The 21,168-nt window shown below is 37.4% G+C and overlaps 2 protein-coding genes across 2 annotated transcripts; both read right to left on the bottom strand.

Moving 5' to 3' along the window:
• Positions 1-2,293: 2,293 nt before the first annotated feature.
• On the bottom strand, positions 2,294-2,761 carry LOC142634591 (uncharacterized). The gene has a single exon (XM_075808890.1). It carries the CDS (start codon positions 2,759-2,761, stop codon positions 2,294-2,296), a length of 468 nt encoding a protein of 155 aa, XP_075665005.1.
• A 10,448-nt stretch (positions 2,762-13,209) lies between these two features.
• On the bottom strand, positions 13,210-15,518 carry LOC142634590 (uncharacterized). The gene is made up of 2 exons (XM_075808889.1): positions 14,271-15,518; positions 13,210-13,806 (listed from the first exon to the last, which is right to left on the bottom strand). Exons 1-2 carry the CDS (start codon positions 15,516-15,518, stop codon positions 13,210-13,212), a joined length of 1,845 nt encoding a protein of 614 aa, XP_075665004.1.
• Between the last annotated feature and the right edge of the window lie 5,650 nt (positions 15,519-21,168).

The raw sequence follows: 21,168 nt of genomic DNA, 5'->3' as shown, positions 1-21,168 counted from the left end.
TCTGCATAAAATTATTTTCTGTTCAACAATTTTTATGAGAAAACAGTGAACAGTTTTACTTAATGTAGAAATTAAATTCATATTTTGAAATTAAAATCTCTATATTTTACAATGCTTCTATTTAAATAAATAAATACATAAAAAAACTACTTATTTTTATGTTTATGTTTATTTGTCGATAATCCCAAAAAAAAAAAAAGTTACAAGGTACTCGAGCTTAGTGAGCTGGAGTACTATAGAAATAAAATAAACAGCATTTTATGTTTATGTTTATTTGTCGATAATCCCAAAACAAAATAAAATAAAGTTACAAGGTACTCGAGCTTGGTGAGCTCGAAAACTATAGAAATAAAATAAACAACATTTTATGTTTATGTTTATTTGTCGATAATCCCAAAAAAAAAAAAAAAAAGTTACAAGGTACTCGAGCTTGGTGAGCTCGAGTACTGTAGAAATAAAATAATTGACTTTTTATTTATAAAAGGTACTTGAGCATGTTATACTCGAGTATTGTGTTGCATAGTACTCGAGTATACCAAGCTCGAGTACCACATTATTTTTTTATTCGCCAAATTTCCATCTCAGCAGTGTCACGGTGGCAAAACTTCTAAGAACACGAGTGTCTTAAACTCGAGTTCCAAATAGTACTCGAGTTTGCCAAACTCGAGTACCATAAAAGTGGTATTTTCCTATTTAGTTCCAAAACAGTGTTTTTTTGCTAAAAATTTCTGAAAATTGTGGTATTGGGCCATTTTGGCCTTCTTACTAATGTTGTCATCAGCGATGGACCCAGGTGAAGTCCAAGGGCCCGGGCCCCCTGGCCCAATTTTTATTTTATTTTTATTTATTATATATTTCATTTTTGTAGTTGTTCCTTTTCTAAAACTAGCTCCCTTCCTCCATAGTCAGCGTAGCTAGCCTAGCTCAACTAACAATTATCCAACATAAAAACTTAACAAAATACAATAAAAACATTTTCAATGGTGATTACATTTTAGCACCAAAAAAAAAAAAAAAAAAAACTATTTTACCACTAAAGAACTAAAAAACAAATGTTATTGGAGAAGCTAAATCTAAATTTTTTACAACTACAGTAAACTGGTATAAATATAAATTAATTATAGCAAGTTGTTAAAAATAATATACAATATTTTATTAAGATTATCTCTCATCTTTTAATTAAAAAACTCAAATTCTTTCCCTTTCTTTATTATTTTAATGAATTTTTTATATTATTTTATATTATTTTAATGGGTTTATTTTTCACGTGTCTATGGTTCTCCAAAAACCTAGAACGGTGAAACTCTTCGCCTATCTCACAGTTGGCCATCTTTCCCTTCAATGGAATCATTGTTCTTTGAAACCTTCACGACCAGATTATGGAGGACATCACGACCACTACTGTGAATACTCTAATTTTTTTTTTTTTTAATCCTAACCATCGTAGTATTAAAAAAAAAATTTATATATTATTTTTTTTTCTTTGTTGGTAAATGATTGCATCTTAATGTATTAAAAAAACACTAATTTTAAGTATATATAATTTGTTAATACTATATGGATGCGTATTTATAGTTTTTTTTTTTCTTATATTCCAACTGCCTCTAACTTGAAATCCTAAGTCCATCCTTGGTTGTCATCTACATGTCATGAAATCCACACACTACACTCTGTTTATCCTTCGAAGTCTTACTCAAATATCATCCTTCATTTTTAATGATCCATCATCCATAAAAAAGGCAATGGGCCAGCCACGATATTGAGGATCTCTTACTAATTTAATTGAAAGTTCGTGGCTCTTTTGTCTTAACTACCAAATGTCCTGAATGATGTGTAGCAACGTTTCCGACGATTCAATAGCATTCGCTTGTGAAATTTTACTCTGTTACGATATCGTATCACGAATAACTATTGTGTGGTAAGACTTGTTATTCTTTGGGAGTAGTAATCTGAAATTTACCTGTTCAGATTTTTGCCTTCAAAGGTTTTTTACATTAGTCAACAAATCACTGTTTCAATTTAATTTTTGTTATACTCTAGTTTAGATTGGTGATTTATTTGTGTTTTCCCAATAATTAATCAACTTGGGTAATTGAATTAATTAACTAAATCAATCTTTAACCTAACATGTCTCAGTGTTCATCCAAAAAAAAACCTGACATGTCTCATTGTGATTTTCCTTTGGTTTATTGTAATGATATTTTCATTTCGTTACCATACGCTTGTGTACTTTAATATTATTGCTTTACATATGGTGATTTTTTTTTTTTTTGAAACTAGAATAAACTTTCATTTAAATCAAAGAAGCATCAAAGTTTACAGAATCATATGCAATTGATGGAACCTCTTCCATCCAAAATAAATCAGAATTAACATGTTGGGCATATCTAGCAAGCACATGTGCCACCTTATTTCCATTTCTCTTAGTGCAACTCACAGAAATCCACTCCAATTCTCCCATCAGATGCCGAATGTCACCAACAATATGCCCAAGTGTTGACTGGTTGTCCTTGGTTGAAGCAATACTCCTCGTAGCATTGACACTATCTCCTTCCACTATCAGAGCCGTGAAACTAGTGTCTGTTGCAGACTCCATCGCCTTACGACAAGCAAGCAATTCTGCCTCCTCACTGCATTGGACTGCCAGACCCTTGGCTGTCATTGCTGCCATAACTTCTCCCCATGAGTTTCTAATCACAGCACCAAACCCAGAACTAGTGTTATCCGCGAACACTGTCGCGTCATAATTCAGCTTATACATGGCCTAAGGTGGCGGTTGCCAACTGGTTCCAGCATTTTGCAGCACCTGGCGAGTCACACCGTGCACACCATCAACTTGTAAACTCTCCTGTGACTGCTGGAATTCCTCAAGCAATTCAGCATCGTGCTTATTCAACCAATTCGATTCTAGGAATTTGCCACCATGCACTCTGTTCCCTTGATTCCAAATCAACCATGCCTGCACCAACATTAGCTCTACCTCTGTTTTTTCCATCTGATCCATCAAGTACTCCAACAAAGCTACAAAATGAGTTTGCGCCATCCCACACTTCTGCAAGGCCCTAGTACTACCATGCCAAATATCTTGAGCAGCTATACATTCCCATAAAACATGAATGGTTGATTCTTGAAATCTAGAGCAGAATGGACACAACTCTTCCGACAAGACCCATTTCTTCTTTAGGTTTCTTCTGGTTGGGAGAATATCATGACACACTCTCCACCCAAACACCTTCATCTTGTTAGGGATCCGTAACTTCCATATATTAGCCCACACCCTACTAACCCTACCTCCTGATGATGGTTTCGCCCAATCTTCCTTTAAGAGAGACTTGGCAACCTTGTAAGCTAACTTTACTGTGAAGTTGCCATCCTTACTATGCTTCCAATAAACTGAATCAAGTACTTGCCTCTGACTTAGAGGAATATCACATATAGCTTCCCCCTCTTCCCTATTGAAGTTAGCCATAATTAAATCCCTTTGCCACACATGGAGGTCTTGGTTAATCAAGCTTGACACCCATACTTCCTCTTCATCATCCCTTACCGAAAAGAGAGCCTTATTTGTGGGGTAATTTGGAATCCACCTATCTCGATAAACATTAATAGAGGATCCATCACCCACACGCCAACGTCCAGTTCTTAAAATAGGTAGGGCCGCCGCTAAACTCCTCCACACAAATGAACAATTAGGTGACTCTATGGCCTCAAGAATTGAAGTTCTAGGGAAATACCTTGCTTTAAAGCACTGATAGAGAAGAGAATTTGTGTCCTTTAACAGCTCCACCCTTGCTTGGCGAACATGGCTAAATTAAACAATCTAAGGTCCCGAAATCCCATTCCACCATCCTTCTTCGACAAAGTCAGTTTATCCCAACTTTTCCAATGAATTTTCCTTTCATTCCCAACTTGTCCCCACCAAAATCTAGCACATAAAGCACCCAACTCATCACATAATTTCAAAAAACACTCATTGTATACGTCAGTATAGACTGAGCAACTGCCTTGATATGAACTTCTTTCCCAGCTTTAAAAAGCATCATCCCCTTCCACCCTTGTAATTTTTTCCACACCCTATCTTTAATGAAAGAAAAAGTATGGTATTTTGCCCTTCCAATTAAAGTAGGCAAACCCAAATATGATTCAAACCGAGACACTTCCTTCACTCCAAGAATCCCCAAAGCCTCCTATTTCTGGCGGTCAATGGTGTTATTACTAAAATACATTGAATACTTTTCCAAATTTATGCACTGCCCAGAAGCTTTAGCATAAACTTGAAGAATCTCTACAATAGTATGAATTTCAGCTGGTGAAGCCCTGCTAAAAATCAATGAATCATTTGCAAAGAGAAGATTAGTAACCTTTGGTGCATTTCTACAAATAGACACCCCATTCAAAGTGTAAGGTTGAAATTTATCAACCATTGTGTTGGCTTTATTCTATGCCAATTTGCTTGTAAGTTAGCACTTAGAAACCCTGTATTTAGGTGGGATTCATGTAAGGGTATTGTGTGAGAGAGTGTGAAGAAATGCTCAAGAATGTGCAGCAAATCAGGGACTCGCAGCTGGATCTTGCGAGTGGCTCGCGACTTGCAAGCCACTAGATGATGCACACGAGTAAAGCATGTTGAGAAGGTGAATAGTCATGCCAGCTGTAGCACTACAGGACAAAATGTCCAGTCTGGCCATTCTGTTTGCTCGCGACTTGAACTCGCAGCTCAGTTAAGTCACGAGGTCAAGCCGCCAGCTAGCCCTATTTGGGAAAATCTGACTCTTCGCATTCCTTTCTTACCTCAGTATAAATACCTTTTATACCCACGAAATGTAGAGAGCTTCTAGAGAGAATTTTGAGAGAGAAACCCTAGAGAAAAACAAGATTGACTCATCCACAATCTTCATATAGAGACTCTTTAAATTCCTCTACTCTCTTCCTCTCCATTGTTATATCCTTGAGAGGTACATTACCAAAACCTTTTCTCACCATACCCATATTTGTGAGAAGGCTATTTGGTGCTTTGGGAAGCAGTTAAGAAGGGACCAATTTCATATTGGTTGATGCTATGGGCTTTAGCGGAATCCGGTAAGCTAAAGAAGAAATAGGTTCGACACAACCTCGTTGGAGTAGGAGCTTTAAGGGCTTAGGTACACTGGGTGGATTAGGCTTGGAGGGTCTTCTGTTGTCCATGTATCCTAACTACATTCTTTAGTGGATTATTGACCGCTTGGAGGGCGGCGGAGAGGTTTTACGCCGAGGACTTCGGTTTCCTCTTCAATAACACATCGCTGTGTTGTCCTTGTGTTTGGATCTCTTTTCCCTTAATCTTTACCATTTAATTTCTGCTGTGAATGTAATTTTATTTGGTTTAGATTGTGTTATCAATTCTGTTTTAGCTTATCTACATTTTCCGCACGTACATTGTTTGTCTATAAGCTTGAATTGGTAATTTGTATTTTGGGGGTCTAAACGTTCAAGGGTGCTTTTACATGTTTTTGAACTTTCATTTGGTATCAGAGCAGGTGCACTCGTTGTGGTTTAAACACCTTAGTGCGATCCTTGACCCCATATTGAGATGGACCGGTCTCAATCTTTGAATGCTCCACCATATTTTAATGGTAGGAATAATGCCTTTTGGAAGGTGCGAATGAGAGCATTTTTATGTTCTATAGATGAATCTGTTTAGGATTCTGTTGATGTCGGATGGACTAGACCGAAGGTAGCTAAATCCACATGGGATAAGGCAGCCTTCGCAGCGTCTAATGCTAACATCAAAGCACTTAATGCTATTTTTTGTGGTGTATCTCCAGATGAGTTCCACAAGATATCTCACATAACCATTGCCAAGGAGGCATGGCAGATATTGGTACGAGGAAACAAAGAAAGTTAAGGACACCAAGTTACAGATGCTGACCACTCGATTTGAGGAGCTGAAAATGAGTGAGGATGAGTCCTTTGACTCTTTTTATAGTAAGATGAATGAAGTGGTCATCGGCAAGTTTAAATTGGGAGAGAAAATGGAGGACTCGAAAGTTGTACGAAAAATTCTTCGTTCACTGCCAGAGAGTTTCCGAGCAAAGGTGACTACAATTGAGGAGAGCAAGGATCTTGATTAAATCAAAGTTCAAGAGTTGATTGGCTCTCTCCAAACATATGAGTTGTCATTGCCAAATCGATGAAAGAGCAAATCACTTGCTCTTAAGATGATAAATGAAAGGGTAGAAGCACACGACTCATCGGATGAGAATGTAGTTGAAAAGAATGTAGCTTACCTTGCAAAGAATTTTCAAAAATTCCTGAAGTTCAAGAACAGTGGGAAGTTTGGTGACAAAGGGAAATTCACAAGTTTTGGAAAGGAGAAAAAGGACTTTAAGAAGAGAGACGGGAAGGAGTCCCAATCTACTCAATGAGTTACTTGTTTTGAATGTAATGGGCATGGCCATTTCAAAAAGGAATGTCTTAATTATTTGAGATCGAAAGGGAAGGCTTATGCCACCACTCTCAGTGACTTAGATTCTTCCACCTCTGATTCGAAGGATAGCTGTGATGAAGAAGAGAATTTCTCAGCGTTCATGACTATTGCTCATGCTAAGTCTTCGGAGGACTTGAATTTGCTTGTGCAAGAGCTTGGGGAGCATAGTGATGAGGAATCCATGGGTATCATAGAAGATTCAGATGCTGAAGAAGATGAAGATACAGTTGGTCTTCGAGAGAACTACAATTCACTTCTTGAGAAGTCAGGAGAGTATGCAAGGGTGGCCAAGGTGGCTGTAAAGAAGATGAAGAGAGCAAAGGAGGACTATTGTAGTCTCCTAGTGAGATACAAGGAGGCCAAGTGTGAGATTGAGACGCTAAATGGCGAACTAACCGAAGTTTACACCAAAGTGAGATTCCTTGAGCTTGAGGTGGTTCAAGCAAATGCCAAAATAGAGCACGTATCAAAAAAGAAGCTCGATGATGTCCTTTCCTCTCAAAAGACTTTTTCTGACAAAACTGGATTAGGATACACCGGAGAAAGTAGCTCCACTGTGAATACCTCCAAAGAAGTGAAGTTTGTAAAGGCCAAAGAATCGGCTGTAGCTGCTCATATTATGGAGAAGGCAGAGATTGAGAAGAAGAAGAAGAAGGTGGCTGACCAACGGGTGTTAAACAAGTCCCGTAATCAATATGTGGTCAGGTCTGAAGTCAGAGCAAAATCTCTTCCACGATCGCAAAGAGGTCCTAGAACGAATCATGTATGTCATCACTGCAGACTTCAAGGGCACACCCAACCAAATTGTCATAAGCTGAGAGCATTGCAGAATGCTAGTGAACAAAGGTCCAGAGGACCAAGAAATGACAAGAGAATTTGGACTGTTGAAACATCAAGAAGCAGAAATGGTGATCCCAGAATGATAGATGTGATGAAGATGATTGGCGCATTCACCAACTGCTTGGAAAGCTTCACAATAAGGTTTGAAAGTCCTAACTCTCGTACCCAATCCTATAGGGATATCACCCCAAACGCACGTGACGTGTGGGTGAAAAAGGGTACTCATGCATAAGCATTACAACATGTTCATGCATTAATTCTTCCTATGTCGTGTGAATATGTTTGATTGTATGCTTGTTGGTGGTTTGTTTGTTTTCGCCTTAAATGTTTTTACATTATTTTCTTGATCAATCTTTTCATTTTTTTGTGTCAAAAAATCCAAAAACACATAAAAAGTAGAAAATCCTAAAATTTTGATTGTCTTTGTTTGAGTATTGTCTCAAAACATGTTTTGCCTTGTACCTTTGTACTTATGGCCTTGTGCATCTATGAACATGGCTTGTTCCCTATGCACTCATATCATTGTGGGTTAAATCTTGACATCTATGTGACTGTTATAAATAGATCTTCAACCTTGTTATAAATGATTAGTGAATGGTTTTGTGGATCTTGAGACATGCATAGACTTGTGCCTATATATCTTCCCACTCTTTTATTTATTGTTTTTGCTTAAAAGGGCTCACCAAATGTAAATCTCCCAATGAAAAGAGATATTGAGCTGCAAAAACCTGTCGCACATACTAGTATTTGACTAGGAAAAAGGAAAAGCGGCCTTTATAAAGTGTGTGATGCCCAAAAAGCCAAAGGCTACCTTACAAATTGAAATATCAAAATTTCTAGCATCAATCTCACAATGAGATGTATTGATTCAAAAAGATCTAATGATATAATGTATATGGAGCCAAATGAAAAGCTTCATTTTTATGCTATCAAGTTTTGTGGGAGGTCATATATGCATATTTCTATAATTGAGATGGGTCACATTATCTAGTGCTTATTGTCTATGCCTTGGTTGAATTGATCATTGAAGCTTCACACTAGACTAAGGACTACCTCATTTTTTGATTTTCACACACTTCACACAAGCATATGATCAATTAATGCCATATTCATTTGTGTAATTGTACTTGGATAAATGTGTTTTCATATGCACAATCTTTGTTGATCAAACACAAAAAGATTTTTGAGTCTTTCAGTTGTGTTTGGAAAGTATTTTGTTCTTTCAAAAATATCAAAAATATCAAAAATTTCAAAAACTATGCTGCCCTGTTTTGGCGACTCAGTCGCAAGTTGATCCAGTCGTATGCCCCAGTCGCGAGCTCATACAGAGATTTTTCGCGACTCCCTGGCTAGTAAATGTCCCAGTCGCGAAAAATACTTAGAATATTTTACAAAAAGTTTGGGTCTTTATGCTTTTCGCGGCTCAAAGTGGCAACTTGTTCGTGGGTGGAAGGTCTAGTCGCGAGGGGTACACAGAGATATTCGCAGCTTGACCTCAAGAAAATCACCATTGCTCTTCACCATCTCAACTTCATCTCTCAAGAAAAGGTATGGGTTTTTCTTTATATCTTCTAGTATTTCCTGTTTATAACATGTGTTTTCTTGATTTCTGAATTGTTGTTGTGTTTTGGGATGGGTTTACTCTATTGGGTTTGCTAAAAGGGTGTTGTTGATTATAGTGTTTTGTTGCTTGATTCACCTGATTACTTGTCGAACTCTTTGTTGTGTATCTTGACTGTGCTTTTGTAGATGCCTGGCCAATCTTCTAAAGGAAAAGAGATTGTAACTGATGTTTCATCATCCCCTATTGCTAAACGAACTCGTCTCTCATCTCAGTTGTCTAAAGACTCAAACAGTGAGAGGTTCAAAACTCCTCTCGATTCACAAACTCACTCAAGCATTTTTGAAGATGCTTCTCCTATAGTGGAACGAGTGGTAAAGTTTGACTCTTTGGGGACAACTTTTATCCCTAGGATCTTTGAAGCTAAAGATTGGGCTGATCTGTTCGGGAATTTTGAAGACCCGATGGATGAGTTGGTGAAGGAATTTTTCTCAAATGCCAGATACACTGGAGTTGAGTTGAAATGCTGGGTAAGAGGAAAAGAGTTCTCCATCAGTCCAAACTACATTGCCAAGGTCCTTGACATCACTAGACTTGAGAATGTTGACCTCACCCCTTATAATGATAGAACTCCTAAGGTTTAAGACATTCTGCGAGTTCTTGGACCTGATCATAAAGTCTCCGGTAAAGGCTCATCTATAAACACTGCAAAGTTTTCACCTGAGTTGACCACACTGAAGCTGATCATGTTCTCCAACCTCTACCCATTGTCCAACACTGCTTTCATCAATCTTGGAAGAGCTCAATTCCTATGTGATCTTATTACAAGAGTCCCGATTGATATATGTGCCCACATCTTTCAGATCATTGGGAAGACAGAGGCTTGATCTGCAGCATGAGCATGTATTCCGTTTTGTAGTCTCATCATAAAGATCATACTTCTCGAAGATATCAATCCCCCATCAAAGGAAAATTACTGACCCGCCTTCGACCAATATCCATGATAACTTTCCAAGCTAGCAAGAGTCATTCCTCTAGAACACCAAAAAGTGAAAACATATCTTATGCTACGCCATCTGCTCATGGATCAGATACACCTGTGCATATTGCAACTACTTCACCTGTCACCTCCAGGTTACAACCATCTAGCAAATAGCCAATACAATCTGATTCTCAAGATGATAGATTGGGTCCCCTGTGTGAAAGTCTTCACATGCGTCTGGCTAAGATTGAAAGACTTATCTACTCCACCAACAATCAAGTTCAATTGTGCCTCACGATTGTGGAGAATCAGCTAGATGCTATTCAGCAAAAGCTAAAGGATAGCCTTTAGCTATTCGTGACAAAAAGGGGGAGAACATATCAAAGGGAAGTGTGCATAGTGAAAGGGGGAGTTGTATCCTCAAGAGGAGAAAACTAACATATTCACTCTCATCACATATATTTCAGTTGTTATGCATACTTTGCCAAATATTCTAGTTATTTTGCTAATTTAAACTCAAGGATGTTATATATTTCAGTTGTTATGCATGCTTTAATCTGTACCCATGTTGCTTTTGTAAGCTTTTAGGATTTGATATGTAGGCTTTTATGGTTTGTACCATGCTTAGGCAGCCTTTATGTTCTTGTACCTTTGCTTTGTAGCTTTTGAACTTATTGATTTGTTATGCACTGCTTTAAGTACATCACTCTTGTGCCCTAGTAAGATCTTGTCCCTAGATGCATATACTTCTTGTATTGTGCACTGGCTGAGTATTAGACATGCAAATGATTCTTTGCATTTAAGCCTAATATCTTGCATGTCCGGATGTTCATTCCAAGTGCGAATGAGCATTGTAGTCACTATTTTATAGTGATTGCGTGTATGGTCAAGCTGTGGTTTATTGCTTTACTCCATTTTGCTTGATTGCATTGTGCTTGTCTCATATGCATTACAAGTTTTTCTGCATGCAATGATCATATTATGTTATTGTGTTTCAGGAGACACTTGTTCTTATGATTCAAGAGCTTCACGGATTCTAGAGTTAGGTGTGAGTGAGTTTTGTTTAATTGTTCCTAACTCACATGTTAAGTCTAGAGTTTGTTTTAGGGTTTTGTCACGGAATAGCCAAAGGGGGAGATTGTAAGGTTGAAATTTATCAACCATTGTGTTGGCTTTATTCCGTGCCAATTTGCTTGTAATTCAGCACTTAGAAATCCTATATTTAGGTGGGATTCATGTAAGGGTAGTGTGTGAGAGAGTGTGAAGAAATGCTCAAGAATGTGCAATAAAGCAGGGGCTCGAGGCTGGATCTCGCGAGTGGCTCACGGCTTGCAAGCCGCTAGATGATGCACACGAGTAAAGCGTACTGAGAAGGTGAATAGTCATGCCAGCTGTAGCACTACAGGACAAAATGTCCAGTCTGGCCATTCTGTTTGCTCCCGACTTAGTTAAATCGCGAGGTCAAGCCGCCAGCTAGCCCTGTTTGGGAAAATCTAACTCTTTGCATTCCTTTCTTACCTCAGTATAAATACCCCTTATACTCACAAAATGTAGAGAGCTTCCAGAGAGAATTTTGAGAGAGAAACCCTAGAGAAAAACAAGATTAACTCATCCACAATCTTCATATAGAGACTTTTCAAATTCCTCTACTCTCTTCCTCTCCATTATTATATCCTTGAGAGGTACATTACCAAAACCTTTTCTCACCATACCCATATCTGTGAGAAGGCTGTTTGGTGCTTTGGGAAGTAGTTAAGAGGGACCAATTTCATATTGGTTGATGCTATGGGCTTTAGCAGAATCCGGTAAGCTAAAGAAGAAATAAGTTCGGCGCAACCTCGTTGGAGTAGGAGCTTGGAGGGCTTAGGTACACTGGGTAGATTAGGCTTGGAAGGTCTTTTGTTGTCCATGTATCCTAACTACATTCTTTAGTGGATTATTGATCGCTTAGAGGGCGGTGGAGAGGTTTTACGCCGAGGACTTCGGTTTCCTCTTCTATAACACATCGTTGTGTTGTCCTTGTGTTTGCATCTCTCTTCCCTTAATCTTTGCCATTTAATTTCTACTGTGGTTGTGATTTTATTTGGTTTAGATTGTGTTATCAATTCTGTTTTAGCTTATCTACATTTTCCGCATGTACATTGTTTGTCTATAAGCCTGAATTAGTAATTTGTATTTTAGGGGTCTAAACGTTCAAGGGTGTTTTTACACGTTTTTGAACTTTCACAAACTCCCTCCAATCTCCGCCCTAGCCAGTGAAGAATTAAACCCTTCTATGCATAACAGAAACAAGTATGGTGGAAGAGGATCACCCAGACGAATACTCCTAGAAGGCAATACATTACCATACAGTCTCCCATTCACAAGAATAGAGAATGAAGTCATAGTGACACAACTCATCACTTTTCAAGAAAACCTAGCCACTACATAACCCCTTGAAGGAAAGGCCAGTCCACCCTATCATATGCTTTACTTACATCAAGTTTCAAAGCCATATACCCTTTCTTCCCTTTCTTCCTACAGTGCATAGTGTGCAATGTTTCATATGCTCGCAACACATTATCAATAATAAGACGGCCTGGAACAAAAGCACTATGAGTAGGAGAAATAATATTAGGTAACATATGGGCCTATGAGTACATATTTGGTAACATATTAGGTAACAAAAGCACTCTGAGTAGAGATTATTTTGTAAATCACATTACATAGGCTTATAGGCCTAAAGTCAGACATTTTCTCTGGGTTCTTCACTTTAGGAATAAGCACAATGTAAGTATGATTAATATCAAGCAACATATGACCATTATTCAGGAAATCCAACATAGCATCAACTACAGTATCACCCACAACATGCCAAAATCTTTGGTAAAAGAGAGCATTCATACCATCAGGTCCAGGTGCCTTTGTTGGTCCCATTTGGAACAACGCTATTTTAACTTCTTCAGCACAAAACTCACATGACAGGGTATCCCGCATATCAGGTGTCACCTTCCTTGGGACTACATTGAGAGATTCCTCCATCTAATCACATGTACCTGCACAAAATAAATTGTCAAAATAACCAGTAGCCACATTGGCTATATCTTCCACCTCATCCACCCAATTTCCTTGTGCACATTGAATACCCTTGATAAAATTTCGCCTTCTTCTTTGGGAGGCTTTTGAGTGAAATATTTAGTGTTCTTATCACCATGTTTAAGCCACGGGATCCAAGACCGTTGTGCCCAGTAAATTTCCTACTTTAAAAGCAAGTCATCTAACTGCTTACTAACACTCAAATATTCAGCCTTGGATTCTTCAGTCACCACATCAGCATTATTCAGCACCTTAAGCCGGTTTTGAAGGATTTTCATGGCTGCTTCATTCGGCTTTGATTTGGAAGGATGCTTGCAATTCCTCACCATAGAACTTGATCTTTTCATTGATTGAAGCCAAACCCGACTCCCCCCCTCCCACCATATCCCAAGCATCTTTAACCACAGCACCACAATCCTCCCATAGTAGCCAAGCTTCTTCAAATTTAAACCCCTTTTTAAATTTTTGCTGATTCCTCTGAACACTCTTCACATGCATCATAATTAGCAAGTGATACGAAGCATGGGGTGGAAGATGAGAAACTATAGACATCTGAAATTTAGCCCGCCACTCCATAGTTGCCACAGCCCGATCCAGTTTCAATTTAGTATTAGCCTCACCAGGCCTCTTATTAGACCACGTGTAAGTATAACCTTTATACCCCAAATACTCAAAATTACAAGAGTCCAACACACTTCTAAAAGCATCAATCTCTGCTAAATTAGGTGGCCGTACACTTAATTTCTTTGCACTATTTAGAATTGCATTAAAATCTCCCGCACAAAGCCAGGCCCCATTAACAAAACTTTTCAAGTGTTCTATCAACTTCCAAGACTTTTCCTTATGCTGAGCCTCAGGCCAACCATAAAATCCGATAAAAAACTAGACAAAACTATCCTCATCAGTCACCTTCATCAGAATATTATTAGGTGAATAATTAATCAAGTCCATCACCGCATCATTCTTCCATAATAAAGCCAAACCACCCCCTGCATTTGGCTATTTAACTATAATTGTATTCTGAAACTGTAAATCTCCATACAAATTTTCAAATCCTTCTTTGTCCAATCGTGTTTCCATAAGAATACACACAGTGGGAGCTTGTTCCCTCACAAGTTTGCGAAAGCTTCGACCTGTCCAAGGGTTCCCAAGCCCTTAACAGTTCCAACATAATAGCCTCATTACTCTTAGCAAGGGTGGTCATCCACCCCCACCGCTCTCTTTAAATCAGTAGCTTCCACATTCTCAAGCTTCCCCTTCTTAACTCTTCCCTCCTCTCCCTAACTATTCTGGTTGTCTTCAAAATCTGATGGGAGGTACCTTTTACCTATAGACGGCAACAGTACCTTTTGTAATCCTTCTAGCCCAAAATCCATCCTATTGAATCTAGCCCAAGATGACTTGGGCTTTGTAGCATTCGGCCCAGCTGAAGTTACTTCTTTACTTCCACCAGAGACACTTAAGCCCAACACTTGGCTCACACTAGCCTTACCATCCAGCCCACTAGTTAGCACGTTATCCTTCTGTACTGATATTTCCTTCAAATCAGAGACTGAATTGTACACGTCAGCAGTACACCTCACCACGTAATCTGCATGGGCAAGATCCTTCCTATCACGTTCCTGAGATTGTGGTGTGTTTCCTGAAAACTCGGACTCTCCATCTTCATCGTTACTTGGGTTTCTGCATTGCCTTCTCTCCACCGTCACTGCCTTATTTTGATGCAGCCAAGCTTCAAACCTAAATTGACCATCCTCGGACCCGCAAAAACCAGCATCGGACTTGCCGCCACCACCCTCTGAACTGTTTTCCAACCCCTCTTGTTTCTCTGTATACGGATCCACTCTTGGTCGTCCCCCCATTTCTTTAAGGAATTCTCCATATTGGTAATCTGTCTTACCTCCATTCTTAGTCACAGCAAAGTGTGCAGCACAGTTCTTGACATCATGTCCAAGCATTCCACAATAATGACAAAACAATGGCAATTGTTCGTATTTAAACGTCACCCAGTGTCTATCCCCATCAAACCCCGCAATAAAACTTCCCCTGCGAATGGGCTTTGAGATAGGTAGAGCAACTTGAACCCTCATTAAGTAATTTAACTCATCCTGCCCTTTTCTTTGCCCTACTTCCTTAACAACCCCAAGTTTACTCCCCACTTCCTTAGCAATATGTGAAGAAAACATATCCAACGGCGCCCCCCAAATCTGAATCCAGAGAGTGGCCGTCTCCATTCTAATATTCCCAACTGTCATGCCTTTCATCCGACGCTTGAGCATCAATAATTGATTATCAAAGAACCACAGACCTCCTTGTAAAAGTCTATTTAAATCAAACTCAAGAGTAAATTTGAACTGAAAGAGATTCGGCCCTACCTCAGTCATGCATAGGCTGTCTTCCAATCCCCAAGCCCTTCTCATAGTATTCTTTGCTACTCTCTTGTTAAAAGATTTGCACATCAAAACCTTACCCATCAAACTTCGGGTGCAATCCTCAATGGCTTCCACTCTTCCTTCATCAGAGATGGTAATCACTTCCTCCTCTTTCGTAGTCAACTTCATGTTTTCCAAACCATCTATAACTTCATCAGCCATGTTAGACTAGTAGCACTCACTCTACTAAGCACTGAAAAAAAAAAAAAAAAAAGAAAGATGCCCTAGACCTAGGTTAAGGGAGGAAGAAAACTCGTATTCACAAGAGAGAGAACTCCATGGGGGAGAGATCATATGGTGATTTTTAATTTGTGGTAATTAATTTATTCTAATTTTTATTCCGTAATTGGTGAATTGAGAACGTTCATTAATTCTGCTAGAAATCAACCAAATGGTCAAAATGAACTTCTCAATTGGTATTAGAGTTTAAGTACACTCTGAATATAGGATTAATGTTTTAAGTATGATGCTTGACCCATGTGTCTTCAGTTTTTAAAACTTAGATAAAATCAAGTGTTTTGATGTGCCTAACCATGAAATTTTAATTTAAGAAGACATTAATGTTGTTACTTTTAGAAGTACTAGCTTGTAACCCTATGCATATGCTTGAATACATTTAAAGATATACAATAAGATGTATAATATAATTCCTATATATATAATTTAAATTATATTGATAGTCATTTTTATATATTTTTTAATTCTTTAAAAAACTTTGTAAGGATATTATTAGGCATAAAATGTAAATTGTCCTTTTTTTTTTTAAATTATTGTGAAGCAATTTTTTTTTTTAACGATTCATTTATTCTAGACTCCTTAGTTTTTTTACTTAATAACTCACTTGGATGAATATTTATGATATAGTCCCACATTTGATTCTCAAATTATGAAATAAAACTCTTTAAAAATAAATGATTTAGGATACATGGCGCAAAATTGGAACTCTAATTTGGAATTCTAATTTGAGTTTCTCTCTACTTCACCTATTATATATATATATATAGATATAGATGTGTGGAACTCTTTGTAGCCAATGTTCTTAGTTTTGAAAATTTCTAAGAAAGACTCAAGATGAGTTAAATGGGTAAAACATGAAAAAAAGGTAATTAGTTGTAAAATTGAATAAAACCAATCAATTGAATAAAAATTATAAAAACTAATATGTCACTCAAGATGACATGTTTAAAATTTTGGACAAGTTTCATCTAGTAAATGAGGACAGAGGAATAATTATTTCACTGTTTTTTTTTATTAAATAAAAGATAGAAATTTTTTTCATTTAGACTATGGATAGATCAGTTTGGATTGGGTTTTGAAAGTTCAAATTTGTGCTAAAATACAAGAGCTTATTCAGACTCCCAATTAAAAATTACAGCTAGACTTAAACAAAGTGCAAAACAAAAGTAAATAAGCGCAATGAACTGATAACACTACCCTAAGCCATATTCATCCATCATCAACAATAAAATGAAAGCTTAAACAATAGGGAAGAGAGATGCTAAAACAAGATAACACCAACAAGTGTTATCAAAGAGGAAATCGAAGAACTCAGCGAAAAATCTCTTCGTGACCCTCCAAGTCGAAATCGATCCACTAGAAAATAAAGTTGGAGTACAGGAATAACAAAAGACCCTACAAGCCTCATTTACCCCATGTACTTGAACCCTCCAAGCTCCTGCTACCAATGGACTTCTCGGAGTCTTGTCTTCTCTAACTTTTCTGATCTTGCAATTCAACCCCGATTGCATCCGCCAATGAATGGCTCCTTCCAATGCTTCCTAGCTGCACCAAATTCTCACTTAACACTCAGAATGGGTGTGGTAAGTGTTTGGGCTAACAACCTCTCAAGGATCTAGAGATGGAGAGTTAGGAGTTTGAGGAAAACCACAAGGAAATATGTAGATGATTGTGGGTATAACAATCTCTAACTCTTAAGTGTATTTGCTAGGGTTTTCTCTTTGAAAAACATTCCTTTACTTTTGTGGGTAATGATATGGGTGAAGGGTAAGAATGTCACACTTAAAAACCTCCAAGCAGAGAGTTTCACGGGTACCTCGCGAGATGGCCTGTCTCGTGAAGTACCCGCGAAATACAGCCTGGAACTTGACTCTTCAGCTTCCAGCATGTGCTTCTCACGTGCCTTTTTTGCAGGAACCTTTCTCGTGAACTTCTTGTTAGCTAGTTGTGAAACTATACTGATCTTCATTTCATGCTCGATTCTTCACCGACATAATACTAAACCTAATACAATAAAATCCCACAAAATACAAGGAAATAATTTAATGCACTTACAACACTTTTTGTCATGGAATAAGGCCAACATAAAACATAGTTGTAAATCACAATTTTACAATCTCCCCCTTTGGCTATTCCGTGACAAAACAACCTATAACAGACTCTAGACTTAAACGTGAGTTTGGGAACAATGACAAAACTCCCTCACACCTAAATCTAAAACCTGTGATGAACTTGGAACAAAGTACATGTATCCTAAAACACCTGCATAAAACACATTAGATTCTCAAGGTAAAGCAAGTAATAAAATGACAAGTAAAATGCGATCAAGTAAACATGATGTGAAATATATGAGCAACTTGATCAAACACAAAACAGTAATTTGAAATGAAGACAATGATCACATAGTAAAGCAAATGATCATCCGAACATGCAACCGATAAAGCACAATAGCATAAGGATGTATGCATGTCCAATACACCACATGATGCATTAAAGAAACTAAGGCAAGAAGCAATAGATAACTATAAGCATTAATAAAACGGATATAAAAACCAAGATACAAATAGTACTAAAGAAAACTATGTTTTAAACTAGAGTACTTGAAAGCTTTAAATAAAGCATTGTAAATATCCAAAAGCTATAAAAGCATAAAATAAAAGATAAAACCACCAAAATGAACCAATAGTGTTACTACTCCCCCTCAGGCTGTACTCCCCCTCAAGCCTAAACTACTCCCTATTTTTGACTAAAATGGCCAAAGGTCCTAAAATGTGTCGGACTCCGAATCAGATTTTCTACATCATGTCTTCAACTTGAGAAGAGAGAGCAGTGGTTTGGCCTTGAAGGTGTTGAAGAAGGATTAAGAGTCCAAAAGAGTTTTGAACCTCTTGTTGTCAAAGTCTCCCATTGATTGACGAGTCCTCTTTGAAACAGGAAATGATTTGGGATTAATCACAGGTTCCTTGCCATGTGAAGATCGACGAGACATCTGCAAAATAACACACAAGCAAACAAGACAAACACAAACATGGTAACAAACTTGATTAGATATAAGTTAGTCCATAAAAACGAACAAATAGTCCTAAAATGGAAATAGACAAGCAAACATAGTCACAATATCATGTTTTAAGTGCTAAAGGTCTAACAAGATGCACATAGCATGAGTGAAATGCAAAACATGTCAAGTGATAAGTGTGTGCATCAAGTTTGCTTGTGGTATGCATGTGAGATGCATGAGTAATGCATGACAAAGCACTCATGGGGCAAAGTGCGTAAAACACAACCAATGATCAAAACATGTTAAGCATACATAAACATGGTAATCCCTAAAAAATTGTACTCAATGGAGTCCAAAACAATGAAAAAAATAACATATAGGCATTTTATCGAACACTTAGAGTGCACACATGACACTTGTATATGAAACAATGCATGAACAAATGAAGATCTTGCCTAAATATATGTTAAAATGCCACTTAGGGCCAACAAAAACACAAACAAACACAATGGGACACAGCCAAATAAAATATAAAAAAATCAAAAGATTTTGACAAGAAAATGAAATTTTCCCAACCCCTTTCAAAATATCCCAACCCTAGAAATCCTAGAATCTAAGGCTTAATCTAAGGATTCGATAGTGAAAAAGTGTTAAAACATTCTTTAGATGAGTCTTAGAGTTGAAGTCCCTTGAGTTTTGGTTAAGATTTTGAAAAAAAAAAAAAAAAAAAAAAAAAAAAAAAAAAAAAAAAAAAAGGAGTTTTGGGTTAAGAGAGGCACAGAGGAGACTTTTTTTTTTTTTTTTTTTTGGAAAAATTGTCACTATTTGGCCTTTAAAACTAAAAAGTCCGCTCATTTTGCGAGTAAGGTACTCGCGAACTACTCAAGAAATGCCTCAAATGCATAAGGCCAGTTTCGCGGGAAGCTATATCTCGTGAAAGAGTCACAAGAGAGTCGTGAAACTCTGTGTAAAATTTTGGAAGAATTAGAAATTAGCTTCCTCATTTTTGCAGATAGGCTGGGAGATGACTTACTCATGACTTACTCAAGAAAATGCCTCTGATGGAGTTTTTCAACAAAACAGATTTTGCTTTTTGGAAACACTCCTTAAAACACAAAACTTCTATACAAAAACACTTTCAAAAATATAAAAATACTCAAAAATCTTTTTTGGGTTTGATCATCAAGCAATTGAGTATACACATATCACATTTGAACACGTACAATCACACAAATAGGCATTCATTGAACATTAGACTTGTGTGTTGTGTGTGTGAATCAAGTATGAACTAGTCCATAGTCTAGTATGAAGCTTCAATGAACAATTCAATCAAGTCATACACAACTAGCATGAAGTCAAGTGACCTACCTCACTAGTAGAAATGAACATATATAACCCCCCACCAAAGTGTTTACATTTGATTGAAAGCTTTTCATTTGGCTTCAATTTTTCATACTTTTTTCTATACAACTCAATTTTTGAGAAGCGATGCCATGGAATTTTTTATATTTCTTTGAAAAATAAGCCTTTGACTTTGGTATCATTTATTTGAAAACATATTTGCTCCACATTTTCCTAGTCAAACTATTTTTAGAAGTAAGGCTTTTTCAGCTCTTTCTCTTTTAGAGATTGACATTTGTAGAGCTTTTAAGAGAAAAATAAATGTGAGGAGATATATAGGCACAAGTCTACGCATGTATCAAGATCAAACAAGACTATTGACTAATCATTCATGATAAGCTTGCAGATCTATTTACAACAATCAAATGTAGATTTTTAGATTTTGCTCACACTTAAAAATGTGCATACATAACAAGCTAAGCCCATAAATGCACTACGCCATTAGTACGGAGGTACTAGGCCAAACTCAACATATGATATACACAACACAAGCGATCAAACTTTTTGAGATTTTTACTTTTTATGGGTTTTTGAATTTTTCAACACACCAAAAAACAAAGCAATAAAGTAAAATCAACAAACAAAAAGGTAAACAAGACAAAAACCTATAAAAGAAACATGCTAGGATGGAAGCAATGACACAAGAAGATTGCATATGTCATGATACATGAAACTATGACCCTAATACATTAGAAGTATTACTGCATGGACATAGACAGTGATCATGCATAAGTACCCTTCTTCACCTACACTGTACAAGTGTTTTGAGTGAGGTCCTTAGAAGGAGGGGTACCACTGACTTACCTCTCAACCTCAGGGTGAAGCTAGCTAGGCATATGAAATGTTCTTCAACATCTCCATAACATCTCCAATGAGTTGTCCCTCATTTTCTGCTTTCGCTTGATTTCCCTTTGGCATTCTTCTTGAGTTATCTTTGTTAGGACATATGTGTTTCACATGTTAGGAACATATGTCACTATTTTATGTAATTTGCTAATCATTTGACAAAATACACTTTACTTGTAATTGGGTAGATCTAGGATGTGTTTAATACTTCAAGGAACCTTGTTTCAAGACCAAGTGTTAAAGCCATGCAAGTCTGTCCAAGATTCAAGTGTGAAAAGTGTTGTTCATTAAAGCTCGACAGCTAGCATCTATCGAGCCTTGAAGAGCTGT

The sequence above is a fragment of the Castanea sativa genome, chromosome 5, assembly GCF_040712315.1.
Source record: "Castanea sativa cultivar Marrone di Chiusa Pesio chromosome 5, ASM4071231v1".
Classification (NCBI taxonomy): domain Eukaryota; kingdom Viridiplantae; phylum Streptophyta; class Magnoliopsida; order Fagales; family Fagaceae; genus Castanea; species Castanea sativa.
Note: the sequence above shows the minus strand (reverse complement) of the source record. Positions and strands in the feature narration are given on the sequence as shown.